The sequence below is a fragment of the Trichomycterus rosablanca genome, chromosome 2 (genome assembly GCF_030014385.1).
Source record: "Trichomycterus rosablanca isolate fTriRos1 chromosome 2, fTriRos1.hap1, whole genome shotgun sequence".
In the NCBI taxonomy this organism is placed as follows: domain Eukaryota; kingdom Metazoa; phylum Chordata; class Actinopteri; order Siluriformes; family Trichomycteridae; genus Trichomycterus; species Trichomycterus rosablanca.
The window spans coordinates 1,034,498-1,061,121 of NC_085989.1; the positions used below are offsets into that span (position 1 = coordinate 1,034,498).

Genomic DNA, 26,624 nt, shown 5'->3' on the forward strand with positions numbered 1-26,624 from the left:
CCCTCTGTCTGATACACAGTGACACCTACTGGCAGGAGTAATTATACAACAACAACAAATGTAATAGATTTGTTCATTTTATCACCACTGCGCTTCCTCTGCACATTATTTGGGGACATTTTAATATTGAATTTTACAAAATATAAAGAAAACACCGGAAAAACACCATCCGCTGTCCGAATGTTCGCTCTGTGTATATATATATATAGAGACGGTCGGAGTGAGCGTGTTCATGACGTCATGTGTTTCGCGAATTTCGGTTCGTAATCAGAAATTTGTTCGTACGTAAAGTTGAAAAAGATTGTTCGTAACCCAAAATGTTTGTATGGTAAACGGTTCGTAACTCAAGGGTCTACTGTAATTCGATCATCACACACACACACTCATTCACAAGGGAAATTCAGAACTACCAATCTACCCTCTGCAGGTTGTTGTACGCTAGTAAGGAGCCAGACTACCTGAAAACAGCCAACACAGATGCCAAGAGAACATGCAAAACTTCTTGCTATATTACAGCGCTATAAAATGTTTATTTCATTTACAGTAAAAACATGTTGTGGTCGGGTTACAGTTTGTCTTGAACCTCATCGTGCTTGATTTATTATTTATTTATTCATAAAATTGCTGAATTCTCAGTTCAGTTTTGGGCGTCACTTTTCAGCAGGCTCGCCCGCTGTTGAAGGAAATGTGCAGTTTGTCGCCCTCTAGTGTGAACGCAGGGTGACGGTTGATCCACCGCAGCTATTGTGTTTGAAAAAGAACAACTAGGCGCTTGAGCGGCGCAGCAATCCAATGCGCTAGCCCAACACTGCAGAGCCCTGGGTCTGGGTTCAAGTTTTCCACATGTCTCCGTGATGCCACAGGTCTGGTCGGGCCCTCAACAGACTTGATTACATTTACGGCACCTAGCAGGCGCTTTTATTTAAAGTGACTTACTATTGCAACTGAGAGTTAGGGGCCTTGTTTTGGGGCCTAACTGTGGCAGCTTCGGATCAACAGTCCAGTACCTCACCGGCTGAGCTAGCACTGGCCATGTCTACGGTCAGCAAGGCTGGATGTGCGCTTAACCCTGCCTCCTACTGTTATAGTGGACGAATACTGACAAGATAGCGTATAGAATATTGTGGCTGTCTGGTAAAAAGAAGAGGTACATATCTAATACACACACACACACACACACACACACACACGACTTGAGGCTCCATTTTGGCAGTAAATATGTGGACGCTCCTCTAAACTCCCGTCCTGAGGTTGGTCTGTTTCTGGTGGAGGTAGAAATCATACGGAACCGTATCTGGTGAGGAGACACACAAAAAAGCTGCTCACTACAAAAGTGAAACACGTTTTGGTGTTCAAATTAATTCTAATGTCAACCTGACAATCACTGTTGGCATTCAATTGGCTCTTCTGGTCAACACTATGACGCTCTTAGTGCCCTGGTAATGCCATGGTAGATGAAGCTGGTACCCACCGTTACACCTGTAGCCCAGGTTGGACCAGATGATGTTCTCCTGCGAGAAGCAGAAAACCCCCAGACGTCCTCCTCTCATGGTGCCGTCGATCACCACGCCCGAGTCCGCAACCAGATCCGCACCTTCATACAGACGGACCCTGAAACACACGCAGACAAGAAGTGTCAGGTGTCCACACATTTCTGCCAATACGGTCTAGAACTCGGGGGTGAGCGGCGTGCCTCGTACCTGATGTATCCGACCTGTGGCCGATGGCTCAGGCTCCAGCGGTACGAGGTTTTATCCTTCCACCCCTCGTTCCTGGGATCCTTCCAGAGCAGCGTGGCCTCTCCGGGGGTGTCGCCGGTGTGCCACAGGGCGTTACGCAGGTACTCGCCCGGACCCGTGCGGGACTTCACAGCCTGTAATAAAAACACTGCACTAATAAAGGGTTAAAAACTTGAGTTAAAGTCCCTATATGTGGCAGGTCTGATCAAAGACCTGAGGAACTTTGATCAGGACCAGGTTGTTATGACCAGACAAATTCAAGGGGTGATAGAGTCGGGCGTGGTGAGTCCCTACGCAGAGGACATGAAGACTGTGGTCATGGTTGGTCAGACCTGCTTAGACAGTATATAAAGCTGGTGGTCCTAATGTTTTGGCTCTTCAATGTACACTATACGGCCAAAGGGCCTTCCCTAAACTGTTTCTGCAAAGCATATAAGCATATAATTTCCTTTATATGATTTATTACACCTGTTAGGTCAGTAATTACAAGGGGCGTCCCAATACTTTTGGATAGAACTCTGCACTTCTATACCCCAGGATGGTCCAGTTCTGGTCCCGAATGGTCCTGTGATCTGTGTGCGGTGGATAAAAAGTGGCCGGTGTTCATCTCTACCTTCAGCTGCAGGCCGGGTTCGGCCCAGGCCCTGACCGGGAGGTTCTGCCAGTAGGTCTGCTCCGTCTGCTTCCACATCACCACGTAGAAGCTGGACGAGTCCTGGTAGGCGAACACGAAGCCCACGTAGTCGTCGTCCGTCACCGTGTTCACGTGAAACGTCCCTTCGAAATCCACGCCGTTGAACGCCGTGTATCCTGGAGGTATAGAGCGGGAAACGGGAGTCGGTTTACGTCTCGAGTGCTCAGAACTTCGGAGAACGTCACATCAAACATCAGAAGAGGAAATGTGGTTTGAGTTGGTCGACTACTTTTACCCTGTAGGCAGTTGTACTCTAGTGGTTCAGGTACTGGACTAGTAATCAAAAGGTCACTGGTTCAAGCCTCACCACTGCCAGGCTCTCACTGTTGGGCCCTTGAGCAAGGCCCTTGACCCTCAATTGCTTAGACAATATACTGTCACTGTATGATATATAATATATAAATACAATAAAAGAACATACCAACAGCCAGTCCGGGGTCGCTGTTCATGGTCTGTATGATCTCCATCCCCTACAGGTACAAACAACTCGCATTACTGAGGAACAAAGACATTTGGGCACATACTTAATATCCAAATGTATATAGAATGAAATAGAATACAAAAATAGAGTTAAATCTGGGAGTTTACGCCCTCTGCTGGCTGATTGATGGAGCTGCACAGAGACGGGGGATAATGGAGAACAGTGTGTGACTGTGACTCTCTGTGCATGATACGGATCTCCGTATGAACCCACCTGTGCAGGTGAAACACGTGTCGGAGGGGGGCGTGTCTTAGTCACAACCCTCCTTGGTCAGGAGTGGAGGTTTGCAGCAGTACAGAGTAATTGGATACGACTAAATGCAAGGAAAGCGTACCTGATTGAGCACCACCCAGTTGGGGTCGATCTGCGAGTCTCCCTGCGGGTCGAGGGTGACCGTCTGAAAAGCTCGGAAGTCCGTCAGGGTGATGTCGGCGTTTTCGGGACAGGCGTCCTTCGCGTCCGTCACCTTATCGTTGTCGAAGTCGCCCTCGCATACGTCGCCCACGCCGTCACCTGACGAAGATCACATGACATAGATCACCTGACTGCTCCTGTATCTGGGCTTGTGACCTGCACTGAGAGAGCGCACTGATCCATGCATTATCTAAGACAATTTAGCCACCTTCCCTCTAGCCTGGACATTAGCCAATCGTGTCCGTGCAGACGCCCGACCGGCTGATAGCACCGCTGAGATTTAAGTGGTTAATCCTGGGACGTACCGTCGGAATCTTTCTGGTTGGGGTTCGGGATGAGCCTGCAGTTATCCGGTCCGGGCGGGAGAGCATCTGGAACGCCGTCGTTATCGTCGTCTTCGTCACACTCGTCTCCCACGCCGTCGTTGTCCGAGTCCAGCTGAGAACTGTTGGGGACGGTGGGACAGTTGTCCCTGGTGTCCTGGAAACCATCGCCGTCCCTACGGAAACGTTCAGAGAGAAACCGACATAATTATGATCCATTTATTCATTTTCATGAACTGTTTCTGGGCGGTCCTGGTCCCAGTGGGTCCAGTGATACCTGAAAACACCTGGCCTAAACTATTGCTCGCTTAATTACGCGTGATTCTCAGCGAGAGGTGAAACCTGACATGATGTGGGGAGAACATGCAAAACTCAGAACAGAAAGCAGATGCAAAGATCAAACCCAAGTCTCCGAGATTCATGCCATGTAAAACTGATGCTACCTGCATCACCGTCCTGCTTTGAAACATAAACCATGAGAGCCTTTGTGATCAGGGACTGTTATTGGCTCACAATCGACGTTCCAATTCGTCCCAAAGCTGCGGCTCCTTTACCTGGACCAATCATGTCTTTAAGAAGCTTGCACAGAAAAAGAACAGAAAAGGACCTTCCCCAAACTGTTATCACATAGTTGGAAGCATATTATCTGCTTGATATAAATTATTGTATGTCTCATTTATAATTAAGGGGTGTCCACATACTTTTGGCCGGACAGTGTGGACGTAGGGGAACTCACGTGTCGTGGTTGGTGTCGCAGACGTCTCCCACCAGGTCACTGTCAGCATCAGACTACACACAAAGACAAGAGCGGGTTCAATAGGTCAAAAGTTTGTAGACACTTGTAAGAGACGAGTATTCCACAGGATAGCAAGTACAAAAGTATTGGGACGACCTTTCTAATGATTTAATTCACGTGTTTCAGCCACAACAGTCAAAAACAGGTGAAATAATAAATCAATCACATGAAGCAAAATATAGGCTTAAAACTGGGCAGCAACAGTTTAGGGAAGGCCCTTATCTGTTCCAGCATGAGCGAGCTCTATAAAGACATCTATAAAGAAACTCCAGCCCCACTCAACAGCTCTGGAATGAACTGGAACACTGACTGATCAGTTAATGCCCAGCCGCACAAATGCTGCTGAAAATACAGTTTTGGGACGGGACGTCCGACAAGCTCATGGTCAGGCGTCCAGATACTTTTGGCCATATAGTGTACGTTCACACACACACACACACACTCGTAGGTACCATGTGGGGTTTACTGACCTGTGTGGGGTCGTTGACCTCAGCACAGCTGTCGCATGCGTCCCCCACACCGTCGTTGTCCCGATCCGTCTGCATGGCGTTGGGAATTTTCGGACAGTTGTCCAGCATGTTGGGGATCCCTAAAAATATCAGGGAACATGTTTTGTGAACGCAGCATCAAGGGTGCCTTGTAATTTGGGAGTGTACACTATGTTCCCAAAAGTATATGGACACATGAGCTTGTTGGAGTTCTAAATCCAAAACCATTGCATTAATATGGAGTTGTTCCCCTTTCGTGGCTGTACGCAAGATTTTGGAAAGGGTCTGTGAGAACCCCTGACTCACAAGTGGCATTCTAATTCATCTCAGTCATGTTCAGTCCATACTCATGTCCCTTCCCCAAACTGTTGCCACAGCATTGTAGGGATAAAATATACTGATCTTACACACTATATGGTCAAAAGTATTGGGACGCCCCTTCTTATTCCTGAATTCATGTGTTTCAGCCACAACAGCTGCTAAAAGGTGTAATAAATCAATTATATTCAAAATTATGCTTCCAAATTTGGAGCAACAGTTTAGGGAAGGTCCTTTCCTGTTCCAGCACAAAGCAAGCTCTATAAATACATGAAACAAATGTCCTGCACAGAGCCCTGACCTCAGCCCCTCAGAACATCAGCGCCCAGCCATACAAACGCTGTCATATTTTGACTGGATGGGTACAAATTCCCACAGACACAGTTCAAAGTCATGTGAGAACCCAGAGAAGAGCAGCTGTTGTTATAGCTGATACTTGATGGGGCTAAAACGCCTAAACTCAGTATAAAAGAGCGCTGTCCATATACTTTTGGTGTATCAGGGTGTATCATGTTAGGCGTACCGTCTCCATCGATGTCACTATCGCAGACGTCTCCCACACCGTTGCCGTCAGTGTCCAGCTGATCTGCGTTTGGGACGTTCGGACAGTTATCACACTTGTCGCCGTACGAGTCCGCGTCCGAGTTCGTCTGGTCCTTGTTGTGCACCAGACGGCAGTTATCCTAAAACATCAAACACATCAAATAAACATGAATTTGCTTTGAAGTCATTCGATTTTTAAAACTGGTGATGCCCCAAATCGACCCAAATCCCTGGACGCCCCTAGAGGGCACAATCTGCAGCAGACAAAATCGGCCGCTGGTCTACTGTCTGGGAAAAGACCGGGCGGGAAAGTGGGCGGGGTCTTTGATGCTGTGTAAGTATCCCGAGGTGCTTGTACATAAGTGGAGGTACGTGGAGATCAGCGCGTGACTCTTCCTGCGTGAGACCGACCTCACGCGCCGATCCACCAAAGTACGGGCGAATAAGAAGGCGTCGGTGGAGCACGCACATGTCAGAGGGAGGGTGTGGCAGGAGAATATACCCTCTTTGTAGGCCATTAGGGTCTCCAGCAGAGGAAGAGGAACTGGCTACGACTAAACTGGGAGAAAAAGGGAGCAAATTTATAAATACAATAGTAAAAAGTCATAGTCTAGTCGTATCCGATTCCCCTGCAGACCTCCACTCCTGACCGAGGAGGGCCGTAAGTAACACACGCCCCCTCCGACACGTGTGCAGCACCGACCGCTTCTTTTCACCAGAGAGCAGAAGATGCGAATCAGACCTCGAAGTTCTTAATCCCGTCTCCGTCCGCGTCCTCGTCACACTGATCTCCGACACCGTCACCGTCCGTGTCGTCCTGACCAGAATTCGGCGTGGACACGCAGTTATCCTATCAGGGGTGAATAAAAACAGAGGTTAGAAATATGTACATAAATATATGCACGCTGTACGGCCAAAAGTATGTGAACACCAATCCTAATTACTGAGTTCAGGTGTTACGGGAACACATACTGCTATCAGGTGTGTAAAATCAATTATATAACAACAAGTACATGCTCTTTTAGCATTTTAGCTCTCCTGTGCAAAAAAGAGGTACATAAAGACTCCAGTGGCCTGCAAAGTGCAGCCATATCAATGCTCATGTTCACGTGTTCAAAACAGACGAACCTGTCGGCAGTGTCTGTCATTATCCATACAGGGCAGAGCTTCATCTGGATAGCCATCAAGATCAGAATCAGCACCACAGATATTCCCGTTACCCGCAAATCCGACATTACACTGACAAAGAGAGCAAAAAATATAATAATAATAATAATAATAATTAATTTAAATAGTAGGAATGTTTATAGATGGTAGATGGATGGTAGAATTCTGACCACACAGATAATGTCACTGCTGAGCTCCATCACACAGTGAGCATTAACGTCACAGGGATCGTATCCGAGCAGAGCACACGTCTTCTTCAGGAAACACCCCGTCGTCTGGTTCCCCAAAAAACCCGCCTTACACCCTCCACACTTGAACGATCCCTGAGGAATGGAGTAAGAGAGAGATGTGATCACAAGTTTGAACCAACTGATAGGACTTAAACACTTTGGGGTGGTGGGTAATACACAAGAATCCGGCTTCATGCAACCAGTATTGGTCACCAACAAATACTTTGTACATGTGATCTTAAGCAAAATAATATATATAAAAACACAATATGAATATTTATTAGTATATAAGGACATCCAACCAATCAGTAGCAAGCAATCTGTCCCACGGCTGCACCGTTTTCACTTTTTGATCATTAATTTCTGCTTTATTTCACATACACGTTCTTTACAAGTGTCTGTATGCATATAAAATAAATCAGAAATGAACTCACAGGCGTGTTGGTGCAGATGGAATTGGGAACACATCGACTAGTCTGAGCCTCACACTCATCTACATCCACACACTCCTGCAACACACAACAACATCACCATCATCATCATTAACTGTACGTCCCTCTGTACGAATAATTCCCAGAACTAAAGTAAAAACAGATGAGACCGATCAAAATCAGACCTGCTTGTGCTTCTGAGCAAACTCCATACCAACACCACCGAGCTCTGGACCGGAGAAACCGGGTGGACAGGGCTCACACCGGAATCCTTTAACACTGTTCACGCACATGTGAGGGGAGAAACACGGCCCGGCAGTGCACTGATACAAAGAGAGAGCAAAAAAACTTGTAAAATGATTCATAAAACAGATCTACAGATGACTGAGGTTGAGATGTACACAAGTTTTTGAGTGTGTTTATCTCCGGTCTGTCATGACACCAGTGTAATAGAAATTCAGCACGTCATCAGTTCTATGATTACTCTGATAAGAAAAGTCTAGATTTAGTACAACAAGTAGCACAGAAATATTCCTGAGAGCAAGGTTTTAAATCCAATATAAAATGGTGAAAATAATCCCAAACAAACGCATATTTACTATACTGTCAGTATCAGACAATATATTTGTGCATGTAGAACCTCGTCAATGTCCTGGCAGTGTGTGCCATTTCCCTTAGTGCCGGGTCGACACGGACCACACCGATAACCTGGAAACTCCAACACATCCACACACTCGACACCACTGTAACATGGGTTGGGCTGGCACCGTGACTGGGGCTCATGGAAACCTGAGAGAGAGATTTTAGAGAGTCATTTTACCTGTAATATTAACATGACTGAATATACTGTATTATAGCCAAAGCTTACACTAAGGATCTGGAAAATAATAACAAGTTATACAACAAGAGTTGTAGTATGTAATGTGGGTTACACTTAATAATATACAACTTGTTTTGAAGCAATATGACCAATCGTTTAAAAGTTATTGAAATTATTTTATACAAATTTTTTATAAAAGGTGAGAGTCAATATAAGAGTTTGTTTAGGAGCAATATGAGCAGTTGTTCAAAAGCTATTCAAATAAATTCACAGAAATAAATCTACCACCAGAATTCAGCTCATGTTAAAGCCACCAGTTGTGTAGAAGACAGATGTTCTTATACTGCTTATTATGGAGCAACACTGTCATTTCAGCAAAAGACCAAATAAAAGATAAATTAAGCAATATATGTGGTGTAGCATAAGGGGTTGGTATTAAATACATATTGTATTAATACACACTTCATCCATCACTCACCACACACTTGGCACTCGAGGATGGTGTTCCTGATCAGAGACATCTCCTTTGTCTACAAATCAAAACACATCACTGATTATTTAAAATGTTTCTGAGATCCTAGGAATGTTCCTGCTTTGTAATTGTTCTACCTTTCATTTATTGCTGTAACATTCAGTGTGTGTGTTTGTGTGTGTGTGTGTGTGTGTGTGTGTGTGTGTGTGTGCACCTGTTCACGGATGTCCTCTCTCAGGTCGCCCATGATCTGATTAAAGATGATCAGCTGACCAATCAATGCCTTTGTGTGATCACCTGAGAAAAACAGAGAAACTTGATTGTATTTATTCTTATTCACACCTAGGTGCCATTTTGAGTAGCCAATCCACCAACTGGCACGAAAAATACACATTCATATTCTATAAATAACCGAGAGTATTATGAGTATTATGTGGGTGATAGATTGGTTGTTATGTTTGATTCATGGGAAGCTGGGTTATTTTTTTGCCACTGGTCGATGTTTATAGGGAGTTTGGCATGTTCTTTCAGTGTTTCTGTTGGTAACCTTTAGGTACACATAAGAACTTGCAACTTTGACCTGTGTGTGTGTCTGTGTGTGTGAGACTCACCAAGTATTGCATTAATGTCACTGCCAACTGCAAAACACAACAATCAGCAAATCAGTCATTTAAACAATAAATTAATTAAATACACACATTATTACTTGAGCTTGTTGGAATGCGCCTATAGGGATTTGTGTCCAATCAGCCCTTTAAAGTGGCTCTTCATCCTGTCAGTAAGCGTCCACTTGGACCTATGACTTCTTTGCTGATGGTGTTTATCCATGTTTGATGCTCATGATTTTCTGTCATGAGTTTTAAGACTGTAACCATTGTTGGAATAATGCACATGCAATTCAAGAGCCCAGTACTTGGCCTCATTGGAACTCTGTTAGTTGCCTCATATTAGCGTGTAAATAATTATAATTAAAATGAATTTAACAGCCTCACCTGTGACTGTGATTCTATGGAAAGGCTGCAGTAACACAGAATCACCAGAAGAGGCCAGTAGATCAACATACTGAACAAACATACATGAATCGCAGGAATTCAGAGCAACATGAGGCAACCAACAGAGTTTCAAGAAAGATGGCAGTGTGTGTGTGTGTGTGTGTTCGTACCACTGTTGTGCAGTGTTGAGTCTCCCTGCAACGAGCAGTCGGTCAAAAGTCCAGCTTTTGGAAGAGAACCACCCAGAGCCAGCTTCAGAGACTCCACTGACCCCTACCACACACACACACACACACACAATAAACACAATGCACACATATTAACAAAATACATAATACGCACACAGAGCACAAACGTAATGCACATGCATTCACACACACATCACACACACACAGCAACAAAACACACAATATACACAGACAACACACACAGTGCACACACATAGTATACACACCACACAGATGCAATAAACACACAACACACTCAAACACAGACGCAATACACACACAGAACACACACATCACACACAAACACAGCCACAGTACACACATTAACAAAACACAAGTACATACAACTCACAGACACAATACACACACAGAAAGCACACTCACACACACACACACATTAGCAAAACACAATACACACAGACAACTCAAAGACAATACACACACAATACACACAAACAACATTCACAAAGACAATATACACACACACAATACACACACACACAACATCCACAAAGACAATACACACACAGACACAATACACACACAGAATGCACACACACGTAATAACTCAACTCAAAGACAATACACACACAATACACACAAACAACATTCACAAAGACAATACACACACACACAATACACACACACACAACATCCACAAAGACAATACACACACAGACACAATACACACACAGAATGCACACACACGTAATAACTCAACTCAAAGACAATACACACACAAACACATACATAATACACACACAGAATGCACACACACACATCAATAAAACACAATACACACAGACAACGTACAGCCACAATATACACACAGAATACACACACAAACAAAACACAATACACACACAGACACAATACACACACAGAATACACACACATCAACAAAACACAATACACACACTGCACAGAACTTGTCAACAATATTTAAATTAAACTTTCTTCATTCAATTATATCAATATAATTTAAATAAATTTGGACGATTAATTGCTGTCGTGATAAATAATCGTGATTAGCCTAAACAATTATTTATCGTTAGTCTCAGACACAAACCTGCATCCTGGCAAAGTTCTTCTCTCCGGTACGAAGCTCCACAGACTCCGGCTTGGATGGAATCCTAGCCAATAAAGGCAGGTGATGGGCGGAGTCAGCTAGTCTGCAATTAACGTAAAGCTCCAGGCTAACGTGATTCCGTTTCGCTACACCGACTTTCATCATCAGGGACTGGCTCCGCCCATCCGAGAGGGCGGGGTTTTGCAGGTTCACCGTGTGGAGGCGTCCATCCGAGCGCAGATATCGAACCAACACTGTGACAGAATGATTACAACAATAATATATACATGTATTCCTAATTAATCTGTTTCGCTAAAATAATAAGTCATTATTTTTACCTTTGTTGATCTTGCCGATGACGGTGATCTCCAGATACTTTCTGCCGTCGTCTCTACTGTAGAGGCCGAGCAGCACGCCGCCCAGTTTGGGATGGAGCCTGAAGGTCGAGGTCACGTACAGATCCTGCATCTTCTCCAGACTCTCCGCCAAATCCGTCACCGCCGCCGACGTCCGAGAGGCGTCGCCCAACGCCAACGCATCGATCACTGAGTTCAAGGAGAGAAAACGTCTCACATGTGAACATTTATAGCCGTTTCTAACCAAAATAACCCTGGATCTTGAACTGGTTCCATTTCGGCTTCTCAGAACCTTGGTGCTGTTCAAAGGACCGGCCAGCGCGTGCACCAGTTTTTATTGGAACCAAAAGAGGGCGCTGTAAACCCCCAAGCATTAATGTGATTCGGATTGAGTGACGAAACGTATCTCTACAACAAACTTGTGTCCAGATGAACTGATTCAACTTCGTGGATTTGTGTACCTGGATTATTGAGCATGCATCAACAGACGCTGTTACAGATGTTTTTATCCACAAAACAAGCACAGATCAACTACCGGTGATAAAAAACGTTCTCGTTCCTCTACAATCTGACTTGCTAAGCTTTGGTTCCAGTGTGGTACCTGTTTATTTTTGGTGAAATCAGTTCAAAATTAGATTTGCCAACTGGAACGGAACCCGTTCCACTCCAGTGGCCATAGCACAGAGCTCTTCTGACTGTATAGGCACAAATTCCCACACACATAACCCAAAAATGTGGAAGGGTAGGAGGCTGCTCCGTTATAATGCTGATGGTATCGGAATGGAACGCCTTACAATCATGTGGTCGGTTGTCCACATACTTTTGCTATCTAATGTGATTACGCTTCTCCTCTCGCAGTAAGTCGGCTACTCAAACATGGTTGATGTGAAACCCCAGTGACCGGTTCGAGACCTCCGGCCGGTCTGTGTGTTAATGATGTGTGTAAAAAGCTGGAACCCCTGAGAGAGTCGGGTTCATTTTGGACACGGCCTCACATTCCTCATGGATCATTTCTTTATCCCGACGCCTCTGGGTTCCATCACACGCTGGGTATTTCGGAGCGCGTGCTGTCGTCTGAAATGTTTAACGGATTTACTGGGATCTTGAATCTTGTATTTTACTGAGACGTGGAAAATGCAAGCAGTCATTACAGCACATTCAAACACTTTTAGGCAGAAGCGTCTCATTACGCTCACAGGTGAAATGAGACGGGCTGAAAACTCCACTTTTAAATAATTAAAGTATTTTTCTGAGTGTTTTAAATATTATTTTGCTTTATACTTGAACTGAAATGAGAACTAAAGAGAACTGCAGGTTAAATTATTTATAAAAAGACTTCTGTGAAAAAAAATGGGCCAAACCCTAACTGCAAAACACAGAAGTTCCAGTCTCAGCTCTGCTATCAGCCAACTGGGCGCCTGCACAGACACACGACTGGCTGTGTGTCTGTAGGGGCGGGACAATGGCTGAACACAGTTCCTTGTTTCCTGCGGTCCCTGCTGACCGGTTGAGGTGACTGCATTGGGGGCTGGTTGTATACGATACTGCACCATGTGAGACCACGCTCCTTGCAGGTGACAAGAAACGATGAGATGCGGCCCTCCTCGGATGGGAGTGGCACCCTCGATATTATTGTTATGGCACCCCTGATTTTATTTTTATTATTATTATGTTGATTATTAATAAAACTGTAATAAACATTATTATTATTATTATTATTATTATTATATCGATTATTAATATATATTTTATAAACATTATTATTATTTTTATGTGTGATTATTAATATGTGTTTTAAACATTATTATTATTATTATTATTATATCGATTGCTGATATTTTTTTTACATTATTACTATTATTATTATTATATCGTTTATTAATATAAATTTTATACACATTATTATTATTATTATATCGATTATTAATATACATTTTATAAACATTATTATTGTTATTATATCGATTATTAATATAAATGTTATACACATTATTATTATTATTACTATTATTATCACTATTATTACTATTATTATTATCACTATTATTACTATTATTATGTCGATTATTAATATACATTTTACAAGCATTGTTATTGTTATTATATAGATTATTAATATAAATGTTATACACATTATTATGACCTATTATTATTATTATCACTGTTATTATTATTAATATTATTATTATTGTTATTATTATTATTATTATTATTAGGTGTGCCTTTCAAAATGTCCAGTCAATTTAATTTACAAGTGACTGTGAGTTCTAGACGCATCAGTCTGTTTCCACTGTCCAAACTCTTTTGAAATTGTGGCTGTAAAATATACAAACAGAATGAATAAAATCTGCACTTCTTTACTGAACTGCACTGGAATAAGAGCTGGTTTGTACTGGGATCACTGGACTAAAAGTTTAAAAGCTCCTGGTCTGAATCTTCACCATTATTCTCTCTGCTTTTATATTTAGTGATAAAACTGATTGACCAAACTCGATTTTTTTTTTTAAATTTTAGTTCACTGAACATGAAGCAAATAATCGAGTTCCTCCTGAGTTCCACACAGAGGAACTTCAGGTTCCAGCGGTGGTTCTCCTACTGGTTCTCCTACTGGTTCTGAGGAGCGCTGAGCTGGTTCATGCAGCTGTACAGATTAGAAAGGTAAAACCCTTCCTCAAATCCAGATGTGATCGAGAGAATAAAGTCATACAGTCAGTCCTACCTTTCATTTCAGAAGATGTGCAAAGATGAACACTCAGCAGCATGTAAAGAAGAAACAAAAGTTTGTGAATCCCGCTCTCTCCGTCCATCTTCTGAAGTCAGAACAAAGTGTCGAATTAATAAAGAGCAGAACCTCCAAATGCTGGACCAGGTCAGTGGTGGATCAGGTCAGTGCTGGATCAGGTAAGTGGTGGACCAGGTCAGTGCAGGATCAGAACTGTTTGGTCCTTGAGCTCATGTGAGAGACTGGAGGAGAAGAGAGCAGAACATCAGCCTGCATTGTGGAAAAGAGCGTCAATACGGTGCGCCAATGGGGTCAAAACACAGCAAAGCTTATTCACTATAAATGCTTGTTATCAGACCTGTCACTCAGCACATTATAAAATATAACATTATACAAATCATAACCTGAGTTTTAGATTTAAAGAGGTGATATTAATGAAGCAGGTTCAGCTTTACCAACATAGACCTAAAAAAGGAAAATAAAAAACGTATTTGGGAATAAACACCAGATTTATATGTGTTGTATAAAACACCAATGTTTTTTAAAAACAATGGTCATTAATATTAAGTTCCCACTATGCTCCTTTGCAGCCTCCACTCTTTTGCAAAGCGTGAAACTATATGAAAACTAATTTTAGCCACATTTCAACAGTAGGATTTGTGGAAAAATGGGGACTACATTTATGGATGAATTGAAGGGACGGTGGGAGCCTAGTTGGTAGAGCTTTGGGCTATCAACTGAAAGGTTGAGAGTTCAAATCCCAGCTCCTTCTCTGCCATGCAGTCACAACCCTCTCTGCTCCAGGGGTGCTGTACAGTGGCTGACCCTGCGTGATGACCCTAACTTCTAAACAAGCTGGAATACGTACTGAGTACGTTGTACTGAACATGTGTAAATGTATATATGACAGATAAAGGCGTTCTTTCCTGTTCTATTCTAGTCGTGATCAGCTTATCTGCTGCATTACTGCTACAGTTACGCCATCTGCTGGCTGATCAATGGTGCTGCACAGAGACGGGGCATAACTGGGATCAGTGCATGACTCCCCGTGCGTGATACGGATCTCCGTATGAACCCGCCATGGTGCAGGTTAAAAAGTGGCGGTAATTCGATACAACTACTGTAGATGAAGAAGAAAATTAAAAGTGATTGTGGAGCCCCCTGGAGGCTGCGGGATGAAGTGGTCACTCACTAGGCAGAGACTCTCAGTTCAGAATAACGCACGTCAGCAGCTAGTTAATACATCCGTCCGTGACATCTGAACCTATAAATCCTCAGGAACCACGGGAGAGTCTAGACCTGATGGAATGATAATTAGTCCTCATAGTAAAGAACATTTTGCAGAAGTTCTTCAGGCTCTCTGACCAACACGGGTCCTCCAAGACAGTCAGAGGGAACACGGTCCTGTTAAAGTGGAGGTTACAGACGTCACAGATCGTGTTTACTGGAATGAAGGCACTTTTACGTCCAGATCAGAAGTGTTTGGGAGTTTGGTTACTTCGTTAATGTAGTAAAAGATCATTTTTATGTCTTTCTAACTTTATTTTTGTAATTAATGCACCAAAAGTATTGAGACACCCGTTATAATTATTGAATTTGTGTGTTTCAGCCACAACAGTTCCTTAAGAGGTTCTCTTTTCCAGCATGACTGTGTCTCAGAAAATCCAGTTTGGGATGAACCGGAACATTAACTAAGGCTTTAGGTTATGGCCAAAACTGAGGACACCTTTCCCAAAACAGTGGGTGTTAGTATGCACTTGCACCCTCATACACACCCACTGTATTAAATAAATGACCTCCAGCATTGCAACAACAGTTTGGGGAAGGGCCAATCTAGTTCCAGCATGACTCTACCCATGAGGACCATCAGTGCATAGTTTGATGAGTTTGGTGTAAAGTAACTCCAGTAACACCGCACCAAACCCTGACCTCAACCTGAACGAACAGCTTTGGGATGAATTGGAACTTCTTATCAGAGTCTCATCAGTGCCTGATTGCGAATGCTTTCCAGATGAGTCAGGTGTCCCCATTACTTTTGGCCGCATGGTGCGCTGTAGGATCCGAGGACAAAACAAACTCGATGAGCTCATGTGTTTTATATCTCCTCACAGTTTTAGACGTTCCAGCTTCAACTGCTCAGATTCCACCACGAAGAGAACCAAATCATAAAGAACTTCACTTCACCTCGTCTTATTTAGATAAATGTTTACGTTAAAGGCCCCGGGGCCCGAATTCTAATCTGTTCCGCTCTTCTCCAGCACTCGGTGGAAGACCTGATACAGGAACGATGACAGCTGTTGAACGCTGGAGACGATCCCATGTGTTTCCGATGATAACAGCTCGTTCCGTTTCAAACACACCCTCTTTACTTCCTACCACAAACCGTGAGACTGTGTCTGTGGGAATTTGCCTCTTTCAGTCAGGTCCAATGCTTATAGAATATACCCTCCTCGTACACCATCGGGGTCTCCAGCAGAGGAAGAGGAACTGGCTATGACTAAACTGGGAGAAAAAGGGACTGATGTGATCTTTCACGAATGATCTGGTGTGAATTTAAGCATCCAGTAGAATTATTAATTCTAAAATAAAATCACACACTCGAGACGTTTCGGCACGAAGAACTTTTATTACTATTTACAGAATCACGTGGTCACCATGGCGACGATCTCAAGCATGAACGTTCTCCGAGGAACCAGAAGCCACCAGGAGAAGCAGAAGCACCGCAGGGTCTGATCACTCAAGCTAAAATGTAAATATAGAGTTTATATTCTTCATCACTCCTCCTCCTCCTCCTCGTCCTCCTCAGCACGCCGCGGCTCCTCCAGCTGTGATCGTGAACTCTGGATGGTGACGATGCCGGTGAGGACGGCGTAACCCAGCATGGCTCCCACGGCAAACAGCACAGACAGGATCTGGTTTCGCCGTTTGTGCGGCTCGTTGTCGAAGTCGCCGCCGTCGGTGTGGGCGGAGACTTTCTGCTTCCCTACGTCTGAAAACATGAAACCAAAGTAAACACGTTAAACGTGCTGCTCAGGGCCGGAGGTACAACGTGAGCAGTCCAAGCTTTAATACCGGGGACCTCCAGCACCCCAACGCCAACGGTGCCCAATGCCCTGAGCGCCCCGAATGCCTAAACCCGTCTGTTCCATATGTGGCAAAGCCATCTGCCCCCGAATCTTCAATTTTACTGGCACCCAAGAAGCCATCAGTACCCAACGTGCCAACAGTGCCCAATGCCATCAGCCCCCAACGCCCCAATGCCAATGACCACCAATACCCCAAGCCCTCGATTTCTAACGTCATCAGTCCCCAATGCCAACATTTACAAAATCAGCAACGAAGAGAAGAATTGTGGGTACGAACCTCTGGTCTCTGAGGGGAAGTAAAGTACCAGGATGTTGGTACAGAACTGGCACAGATTCTCTAACGAGTTCAGGTGCTGCTGGAGTTTCCCACTGGGGAGTTTGATCTTGAGCAGAGGCGCGAGGTGTCCAAATACGTACGCGTCCAGCGAGGAGGGGCTGCAGACACACACAAAATATACACACACATTAAACACACACACACACATACATGTACACACATGGTAAAGCCTAAAGTATGTGGACATAGCAAGCATTATTATTCCTGTAATAAGCACAAACTTCCACAGAAGCAGCAAAGAAGCAACTTCATACTGACACACAAGCTTATAATCAGGTGTCCACATACTTCAGGACAGGTAGTGCGTGTATGTAAATACAAATACATTAATGAACCTGTGTGACGTGAACTTACGAATCTCCAAAGAAGAACTTTTGTGATCCGAGTCTCTGTGAGAGCAGAGTCATGCACTCCAGCGCCTCCTGGTACAGCTGAGGAGGAGAAGTGAAGTGTTTAGTGAAGCTGAATGAGTAAATGAATGAGGTGAGGACCTCTGTAATGTCTCCTCTCACCTCTTTCTCCACCTGCTCCTCGGGCTCCAGCACCGCATCCCCTCTGATCAGCCTCAGTCGCTCCAGCTGTGCCGAGTGCATGCGGTTGGGCAGCAGGAAATTCAGCGGGAAGGGCGTGTGTTCGGCGTACCACCGCCGCGTCACGTCCACGTAATTCTTAGCGTCGACCCACTGCGTGTAGATCTGGAGAAAGAGAACGAAGGTCTGACTCTCAGTACAGAGGGGAATTTACACTGAAGGTCTGAAAGTGTCTTTAGGGGTAAAAGGTGCTGAGGATAAGTGGAGGGAGGGTCGGACAGGGGTTTTCTTAGGTTTTTCTGCTGTCTGTTTAGGATGCACAATCCACTGCTGGCTGGTGTAAAGAAGCAGCCACTGACCTCAAATAATAATACTAATAATAATAATAATAATAAAAATAATAATAAAAATACTAATAATACTACTAATAATAACAATATTAATAATAGTGATATTAATAATAATAATAAAAATTATAATAATAAAAATTATAATAGAATAATAATAATAATAATAAAATTAATAATAATAATGATAATAATAAAAATGATAATTAAAATAATAATGATAATAATGATAATAATAATAATGATAATAATAATAAAATAATAATGATGATAATAATAATAATAATAAAAATAATGATATAATAACAATAATAAAAATAATAATGATAATAATAATAATAAAAATAATACAATTAATAATGATAATAATAATTATTATTATTCAATTAATTACAACAACAATAATAATATAAAATTATAAAAGTAATAATAATATAATAATAAAACTAATAATTACGACAATATTTATAATAATATTAATAATAATAGTAATAATAATTCCATTCATTACAACCATAATAATAACAATAATAATATTAAAAAGTAATAAAAATAATACAAAAATAATATTAATTAAATATAATATTAATATAATATAATATTGTAAAAATAATATTATGAATACAGTAATCATAATTACAATGATAACAAAAATAATTATAAAAGTAATAATAATATTATAATAATACTAATAACAATTCCATTAATTTCATCAACCATAATTATAACAATATTGATAATAATAATAATAATATATTAAATAATAATAAAATAGTACACAAATAATCATATCATTTATTTATTATTACTTTATTAATATAATAATATTGATAATAATAGTAGTGAACATCAAAATAATAAAATAAAACAATAATAATAAGCAAAGCTAATAAATAAAGTAAATAAATGACGTTTTCCTCACCAGAGCAGGCAGCAGTTTCTCCTCCAGTAAGGAGATGAAGGCGAGAGTATCCGCTCCCTCTTTAGCCGACAGGTCGTAATCAGCGTTATATTTCTGTAACACACACACGTGGTGACCGGGAGGAAGAACTCGAGTAAAACACAACACATCTGGCTGCTAAACACACGGGGGGTCCACATTCCACCGCCAGATCTACCACACAGAGGAGAAACCTCGAGGTGGACGTTCACTTTTACATTAAATTATACATGCTGGTCTGAAACCGAGAGAGAGAGGAATGTCTCCGGTTCATCTGAGTTCAGCTTTATTCCTGAAGAACATCTGCAGTAAGAACAGGGCTCAGCACAGCTGGCCGTGTCTGAGGAAGGGCTCAGCGGATGGGTCACTCTCACAGCGACCCCTGCTGTCTGGTTCAGGTGGTACGAGCGGTGGAGAAATACACAGAGTACAGTTCTAATGTTGTTTAGCTTCGTATCACGGCCTCCTAATTCCTCAATACTGACTATGACTGACTACAGCTGGTAAGTTCTCTGTGCCCATATGAACAGGGCCAAAGTCTCTTACAAGACACCAAGAACAACCAAAGAACGTATCTGCCAATCAGGAGCTGCTGAAACACAGGTGACACTGTCCAGAGTCGAGCAGGCTTTATATCGTCACTCAAGGTTTACAGTTCTGATTCTGGAGCTTGTGTCTTACTTCATGGGGATGTAAAGCATCCTTGACTGTGGACAGTGTCAGCCATGTGACCACACGGACCACTTTCTTAGTGCATAAGGTGTCGGTTTTCTTCCCAACCTTGACGACAGACCACTGTTCCATGCTTGTTTAACAGGCACGGGTGGAGCTAGTGACGGGAATGCAGGTTGGTTTTGGATGTGAGGACCTGAGCGTCCACCAGCTGTTAAAGCCATCATAGAAGAATCAGGGTCAGGATGAGGGTTAGGATGAGGGTCAGTCAGGAGGTCACTCACCTGTTTCCTGAGATGAATGATGATCTTGCTTGGCTGGGATAAACTGCCTTCGTCTCTGGTTTTTAACGCCGGGAGGGTTCCTGTTGGAAGATTTGGGGAGGAAATGATACAGTATCCATGGCGACGACCAAAACGGGGGTCTTATTAGAGGTCAAAAGTTTACATACACCTGTAAGTGAGGTGGATTTCACTGCAGTCTGGGGGTCTTTTTCTGAGTTTAATGACCAGAGGAATGTTTGGAGAAGACTGTTTGATGCACCCAACCCAAACAACACTGTATCTACGGTGGTGATAATATTTTGAGGGCCATTGGCTTCCCAACATTCTCCTGCACCTCAAACCATCAGCCAGGAGGTTCCAGGAGGAACTCATGGTGTAGAGGTTAAAGAAGACAGGACATGCCTGACCTTTCTTCATCTCCTGACCTGTAAGCCAAAGAGCATGAAGAACCAGTTCCTGCTCCGGTCATATATTACCCTCCACACGGCCTCCATACACACCAGATCTTCTACAGCTTCACGTCAGGACCATCTTGTGACCACTGACCCCTCGCCCTCCCAACTAGGAAGTGTTCTGCGTTCCAGCACCAATTTTGCCCCTTCTCGTTTATTTATCATCACACGGGTTCCTTCCTACCTCATAATTTGTGAAGATAAAAGGAACTGATGATGTTCTCACCTGTTGGGCTTCTCCACGGGTTGGTGATCTTATGAACCTTGAGTGGAGCTCCTGCAAACTTCGCATACGCCTGCAGGAGAAAGACAGGAAACAACAAGTCTCAGAACCTGATTGGTCCATTTGAAACGGAACCAAGATCGCACATGGAAGAACCATCGTTTGCTACTCTGGATCATCCCTCCTCAGATCTGAGGTAGAACTTTGTACCTCTAGAACTTCTAAGCCTTGTGTTTTAATAACAGTAACAGATCAGGAACCTTCTTCTAGATCATGACTGGGATTTCTTTCCTCAGGTACAGGAGCTACCGTCCGGGGTGTTTTACTGCACTGCACCTTTCACTGATAACAGTCCGGTAGATGTTTTGTCTTCGGCACAGACAACCTGTGGTCGGCTTTTAGTTTGGGCCATCTGAGAAGAGCTCGGGCCCAGAGAACCCGACCGTGTTTCTGCACAGCACTGATGTCTGGTATTCTCTTTGTTTAACAGAGGTTCAGGCTGAAGTTCTTGACGCAGTGGTGGGCTGTGTTAGGTCACAACAGTTTTCCGAAGAACTCCCAGTAGCACAGTAGTTTCTCAAACAATGCCATCCAAGGTCATGACCCCTACCCTACATTCCTTGAATCTTTTTACAATACTGTGCACAGTAGATGGTGAAAGACCTAAATTATTCGCAATAACCCATGACCCATCTGAGCTTGCAAAAACCGAGCCTGTGGTGGCTCCTCGGTTCATACCCAGATTAGGGGGGTGGATGTTTGAAGCTCTGAGATGGATCGCCACCCTGTCCAGGGTATCCAGAGTGAATTAACAAATCACAGATTTATTTCTGCTGCATTTTACAAAATGTCCCAACTTTTCTGGAAATGTAGTTAGTATATAAACAATGATTCTTTATATATATGACTATCCTCTGTATTTCCAATGTTCCTATGTTACTTTTAGCGGTTACACACAGCAGTTTTGGCAGCTAAGTGCAGCAGTTAGTTCAGGAACTCCTTCCTACAGTTTCAGGAACGTCAGGACCTTGACGTGATTTGGTGAGGTGTAAGTTGGGGTGTGTTTGTATTTTCTGGGTTTAGTGACACCGTAGAACGTGTAAAGCCGTGTTATTTTGCTGACGCGGTAAAATACGACTCTGTAGGAAAACACAACATCGAGAGCCCCAAACCACAGCGCCGTTCAGAGAGGGACCCGTCTGTTCCCCTATAATAGGCGCTGTGTGATCCCTCAGGAAAAAAAACGCGTTTTCTCCACCAGTGACTAGCAAACCGGCCTGTATAGAGGACCAGAGGAACGCTGGTGAACTCTGGGGGTATTTAAGGTCCAAAAACAGTTGAAAACATTGAAGGCAACATAGCGCTGTAGATCACAATATCAAGGTAGTCTGCTACAGGTAACCCTAGGGTGCTGGAGCAAGCTGACCCATTTGTGGAGCCAACCATCACAAAGCAATGGGTGTGCCTGAAACACCTAAATTTAGTAATTAGGAGGGGTATACATGCACTTACAATTACTGGCCACTTTATTAGGAACACTTGTACACCTTATTATTCTTGTCATTATACAATCATCCAATCATGTGGAAGCAGCTCAACGTATTAAATCATACAAACGTGAGTCAAGATCTTCAGATCAAACATCAGAGTGAAGAAGAATCAGACCTGGGTGACTTTGCTTGTGGTATGGTTGTTGCCAGACCAGTTGGTGTAAGTTTGGTTCTGATTTACTGCGATTTTCACCACAACATTCTCTAGAATGCGGTGGAATGTGGGCAGAAGTCAAGTCAAATGTATTTGTAAAGCGCTTTTTACAATAGACATCATCTCAAGGCAGCTTTACAGAATCCAGGACCGACAGACCGAAACCTCTGTTGAGAAAGCCGGGGGGCAACAGTGGCAGGAAGAAACCTTGAGAGGAACTCAGCAGGGACCCCCGTCCTCCTCGGGTAGCCTGGAGGATCATTTGAATGAACAGGCAGAAACGCCTTGTTGATAAATGTTGAGAGAAGATGGCTAGATTGGTTCAAACTTATAACAACAATAACAATAACAATAAACAACAATAAAAAGACCCCGTCAGCTTCTACTCGTGCCAGCCAAGAACAAGAATCTCAGGCTACTACGGGCACAGGCAACCAAAACTGTAAAGTTTAGGATTGGTCTGAAGAATCTGGCATAAACAGGATGAATCCACTGAACCGTACTGCCATGTGTCAAAGGTTCAGACTGGTACTGGTGGCATCAATGTGAAGCATGTTTGCTTGGCCCTTTGAGTATTGCTACTGACTCATATCATGGCCACAACTGACCATCCAAGTCGTCTCAAACTGGGTCTATGATCATGACTAATGGACATGGTGCTTCAATAGCCTCTCCAGTCACCAGATCCAAATCCAGCCCTTATGATGCAATAATGTGCAATAATGTCAATACGAAGCAAACTCTCAAAAGTAACGTTTACAAAACTTTACTGATCTAAACTGAATAAAGTAGGTTCGACCCAGTATGGTGCTGTTACCTCTGTAGGGGACCTATGTAGGGAACGAGGAGTGATTTGGGATTGAACGTGATGTTCTCGCTGAATGACTGGAGAACTTCTCAGGTCACCCATGATACAGTGCAGACCGCCTTTTTATGATTATTCCAATAAAGAACATATATTCCATACTTAGATTAAAGAATAAAGACAAAAATAGAGTTAATTCATACCAGAACAGTTAGACAATCCACATCTACCGAGGGTAATCCATAATCTCCTCTCCAACAGTACAGCTTCATGGGAGCAGCCATCTTGGAATGGTTGGTTACCTTTTACCCGAGGGTTCAGGAGCTCCATCACATTCCTTTCTCTTTTTTAGTTTGTGTGTTTTTAAAATTATGGACTTTTACTTAAACATACAACAATCTATATATCACAATTTTAGAAAATATTCATGTTTAAATAATTGTTGTTTTTATTTGGTGTATTTTGAGAGTAATGTGTGTTATTATGGGTCTCTCACTAGATGGAGCAGTTCGTTCACACATCAGATCCCAAAAAGTTCTTCAGTCCCATCTAAACATCTACAGAACTTCATGTACATAACATTTATTCATTCATTCTTTCACTGTCTGTCTTACCACCAATTTATCCTGGTCAGGATTGCAGTGGGTACGATTAGGAACACCCCAGACAGGTCACCAGTCCAGCACAGATGTATATTTACATTTACATTTTCAGCATTTAGCAGACGCCTTTATCCAAAGCGACGTACAGTATACAGTCTAAGCAATTTAGGGTTAAGGGCCTTGCTCAAGGGCCCAACAGAGGCAACCAGGCAGTGGTGGGGTTTAAACCAGCAACCTTCAGATTACTAGTCCAGGACCTTAACCACTAGGCTACAACTGCCTATAAATGTATAGAACATTAATTTAATAATTAACAGCCACATTTTATCAAACTATTATTATATACATTTAAATAAAGATAAATTATAATAGCAACATTATGTATGTATTACATGTATTACATTTCATTTGCTTTCCTTCCTTTCACCCCTCAGTAACCACACATTCTTAATAAAGGACTGTACATTCATACATTCAGTAGAATGGCAATCATTACTGTACATCATCATTATACAACAGCAATTAATAATAATAATAATAATAATAATAATAATAATAACTAATGCGGCATGGTGGCTGGGTGGGTAGCACTGTCGCCTCACAGCAAGAAGGTCCTGGGGTCGATTCCCAGGTGCAGCGGTCCGTGTCCTTTCTGTGTGGAGTTTGTATGTTCCTCCCGGATGCTCCAGTTTCCTCCCACAGTCCAAAGACGTGCAAGTGAGGTGAGCTGAAGATACAAAATTGTCCATGACTGTGTTTGATATTAAACTTGAACTGATGAATCTTGTGTAACCAGGAGTTACCTGTCATGTCATGAATGTAACCAAAGTGTGTAAAACATGACATTAAATAAATAATAATATTAACAATGATAGTAATAATAATATTTTTAACGATCCACCATCTTGTAATTGCTGCTGCGACACCGCAATTTCCCTTCCGGGATCAATAAAATTATCACTCAATCAATCTTAGTAGGACTACTAAATTGTTGTAAAGTTCATTAGATTTCACTCCAGCTTTTTTTTTAAAATTTATTTTGGATTTATTGTTTCTGTTTCTCTTTTTCTTCTTTATTTCTCTCTCTACGTCACCGTTCTTTATCTGTTTTTTTCTCGCTTTCTGTTTATAATATTAAAGTAATTTTAGATTATTTTGTTAAACTAGATATTTTTCAGTAATCGTATGTTCCTCTTTTTCTCTTTTCTGTTTTTCCAGTACCCCTTTTTCCTGTTACTTAATTGTCGAACCAACCCAAAGTGAGTTCCTAAACCTTATTTGCTATAGTTCAGTGCTCGTGCTCTCCTTGGTTTTGGTTGATCTGTGAGATACTGAGCAGAAGCAGCCGAGGATTGGTCTCTTCTGTTTATATCTGGTGTTTATACCTGCACTGATCTCGCATTTTAATTCTGTCTTGCTGATTGTTGAGTAATGATTGTTGAGTAATGATTGTTAAGTAATCCACTGTCATCAATGCCACCCTTCATTGTGGCCCTTTCGTTTGTATGCAGTTTATACATTACTATGTGAGCACTCAGGTGGCGTAGCAGTAAAATACACTAGCACAATACTGCTGGGGTTCGAGCTTCTGTGGGAGGGTGGCCGAAACTGCCTAGTCATTAGACAGTATGCTTGTCAGTGCGTTCCCGGAGCTGGTCCCAAGCCCGGATAAAATAAGATGGTTGCACCAGGAAAACAATTTAGCGTAAGAACTGTGCCAACTATGGTATATGGACCAGATTCACTGTGGGAACCCTAAATATGGGACCAGCTGAAAGAAAATACGTTAAAATACACTACTGTGGCACTCTTATATTATTTTGTTGAGTACTGTTCTAGATAGATAGATAGATAGATAGATAGATAGATAGATAGATAGATAGATAGATAGATAGATAGATAGATAGATAGATAGATAGATAGATAGATAGACTATATTGGTGAGTATTCACTCACCCATCCAAATCATTGAATTCAGGTGTTCCAATCACTTCCATGGCCACTGGTGTATAAACCAAGCACCTAGGCATGCAGACTGCTTCAAACATTAGTGAAAAAATGGGTCTCTCTCAGGAACTCAGTGAATTCCAGCATGGTACCGTGATAGGATGCCACCTGTGCAACAAGTCCAGTCGTGAAATTTCCTCGCTACTAAATATTCCACAGTCCACTGTCAGTGCTATTATAACAAAGTGGAAGCGTTTGGGAACGACAGCAACTCATCCACCAAGTGGTACCACGTAAAATGACAGGGCGGGTCAGCGGATGCTGAGGCGCATGGTGCGCTGAGGTCGCCAACTTTCTGCAGAGTCGTTTGGTGTGGAAGAAGTTGACTGGCCTGCACCTCAAGCCAATAGAAC

At 42.6% G+C, this 26,624-nt stretch overlaps 2 protein-coding genes across 2 annotated transcripts; both read right to left on the reverse strand.

Annotated features, from left to right (window-relative positions):
* Positions 1 to 1,232: 1,232 nt before the first annotated feature.
* thbs3b (thrombospondin 3b) lies at positions 1,233 to 14,367 on the reverse strand. Its single transcript, XM_062989167.1, has 23 exons — positions 14,280 to 14,367; positions 11,543 to 11,749; positions 11,205 to 11,458; positions 10,079 to 10,181; positions 9,528 to 9,554; positions 9,131 to 9,213; positions 8,923 to 8,974; positions 8,265 to 8,413; positions 7,810 to 7,947; positions 7,628 to 7,702; positions 7,134 to 7,286; positions 6,925 to 7,035; positions 6,539 to 6,646; positions 5,777 to 5,936; positions 4,918 to 5,036; positions 4,388 to 4,440; positions 3,634 to 3,827; positions 3,249 to 3,427; positions 2,855 to 2,903; positions 2,353 to 2,549; positions 1,701 to 1,873; positions 1,472 to 1,611; positions 1,233 to 1,294 (listed from the first exon to the last, which is right to left on the reverse strand). Exons 1-23 carry the CDS (start codon positions 14,365 to 14,367, stop codon positions 1,233 to 1,235), a joined length of 2,874 nt encoding a protein of 957 aa, XP_062845237.1.
* A 2,521-nt stretch (positions 14,368 to 16,888) lies between these two features.
* mtx1b (metaxin 1b) lies at positions 16,889 to 23,946 on the reverse strand. The gene is made up of 8 exons (XM_062989176.1): positions 23,866 to 23,946; positions 21,157 to 21,226; positions 20,479 to 20,558; positions 19,505 to 19,597; positions 18,218 to 18,400; positions 18,060 to 18,136; positions 17,646 to 17,803; positions 16,889 to 17,271 (listed from the first exon to the last, which is right to left on the reverse strand). Exons 1-8 carry the CDS (start codon positions 23,944 to 23,946, stop codon positions 17,057 to 17,059), a joined length of 957 nt encoding a protein of 318 aa, XP_062845246.1. The 3' UTR covers positions 16,889 to 17,056.
* Between the last annotated feature and the right edge of the window lie 2,678 nt (positions 23,947 to 26,624).

Coding starts and splice junctions, on each gene's coding strand:
- mtx1b (XM_062989176.1), bottom strand. CDS start 23,946: ATGGCTGCTCCCATGAAGCTGTACTGTTGGAGAGGAGATTATGGATTA. Junction 20,559..21,156: donor CCCGTGGAGAAGCCCAACAG/GTGAGAACATCA, acceptor ATCTTCCAACAG/GAACCCTCCCGGCGTTAAAA. Junction 18,401..19,504: donor AGAAACTGCTGCCTGCTCTG/GTGAGGAAAACG, acceptor CTCTTTCTCCAG/ATCTACACGCAGTGGGTCGA.
- thbs3b (XM_062989167.1), bottom strand. CDS start 14,367: ATGGACGGAGAGAGCGGGATTCACAAACTTTTGTTTCTTCTTTACATG. Junction 7,287..7,627: donor CCATCTGCACCAACACGCCT/GTGAGTTCATTT, acceptor TCCATTCCTCAG/GGATCGTTCAAGTGTGGAGG. Junction 4,441..4,917: donor AGGTCAACGACCCCACACAG/GTCAGTAAACCC, acceptor CTTTGTGTGTAG/TCTGATGCTGACAGTGACCT.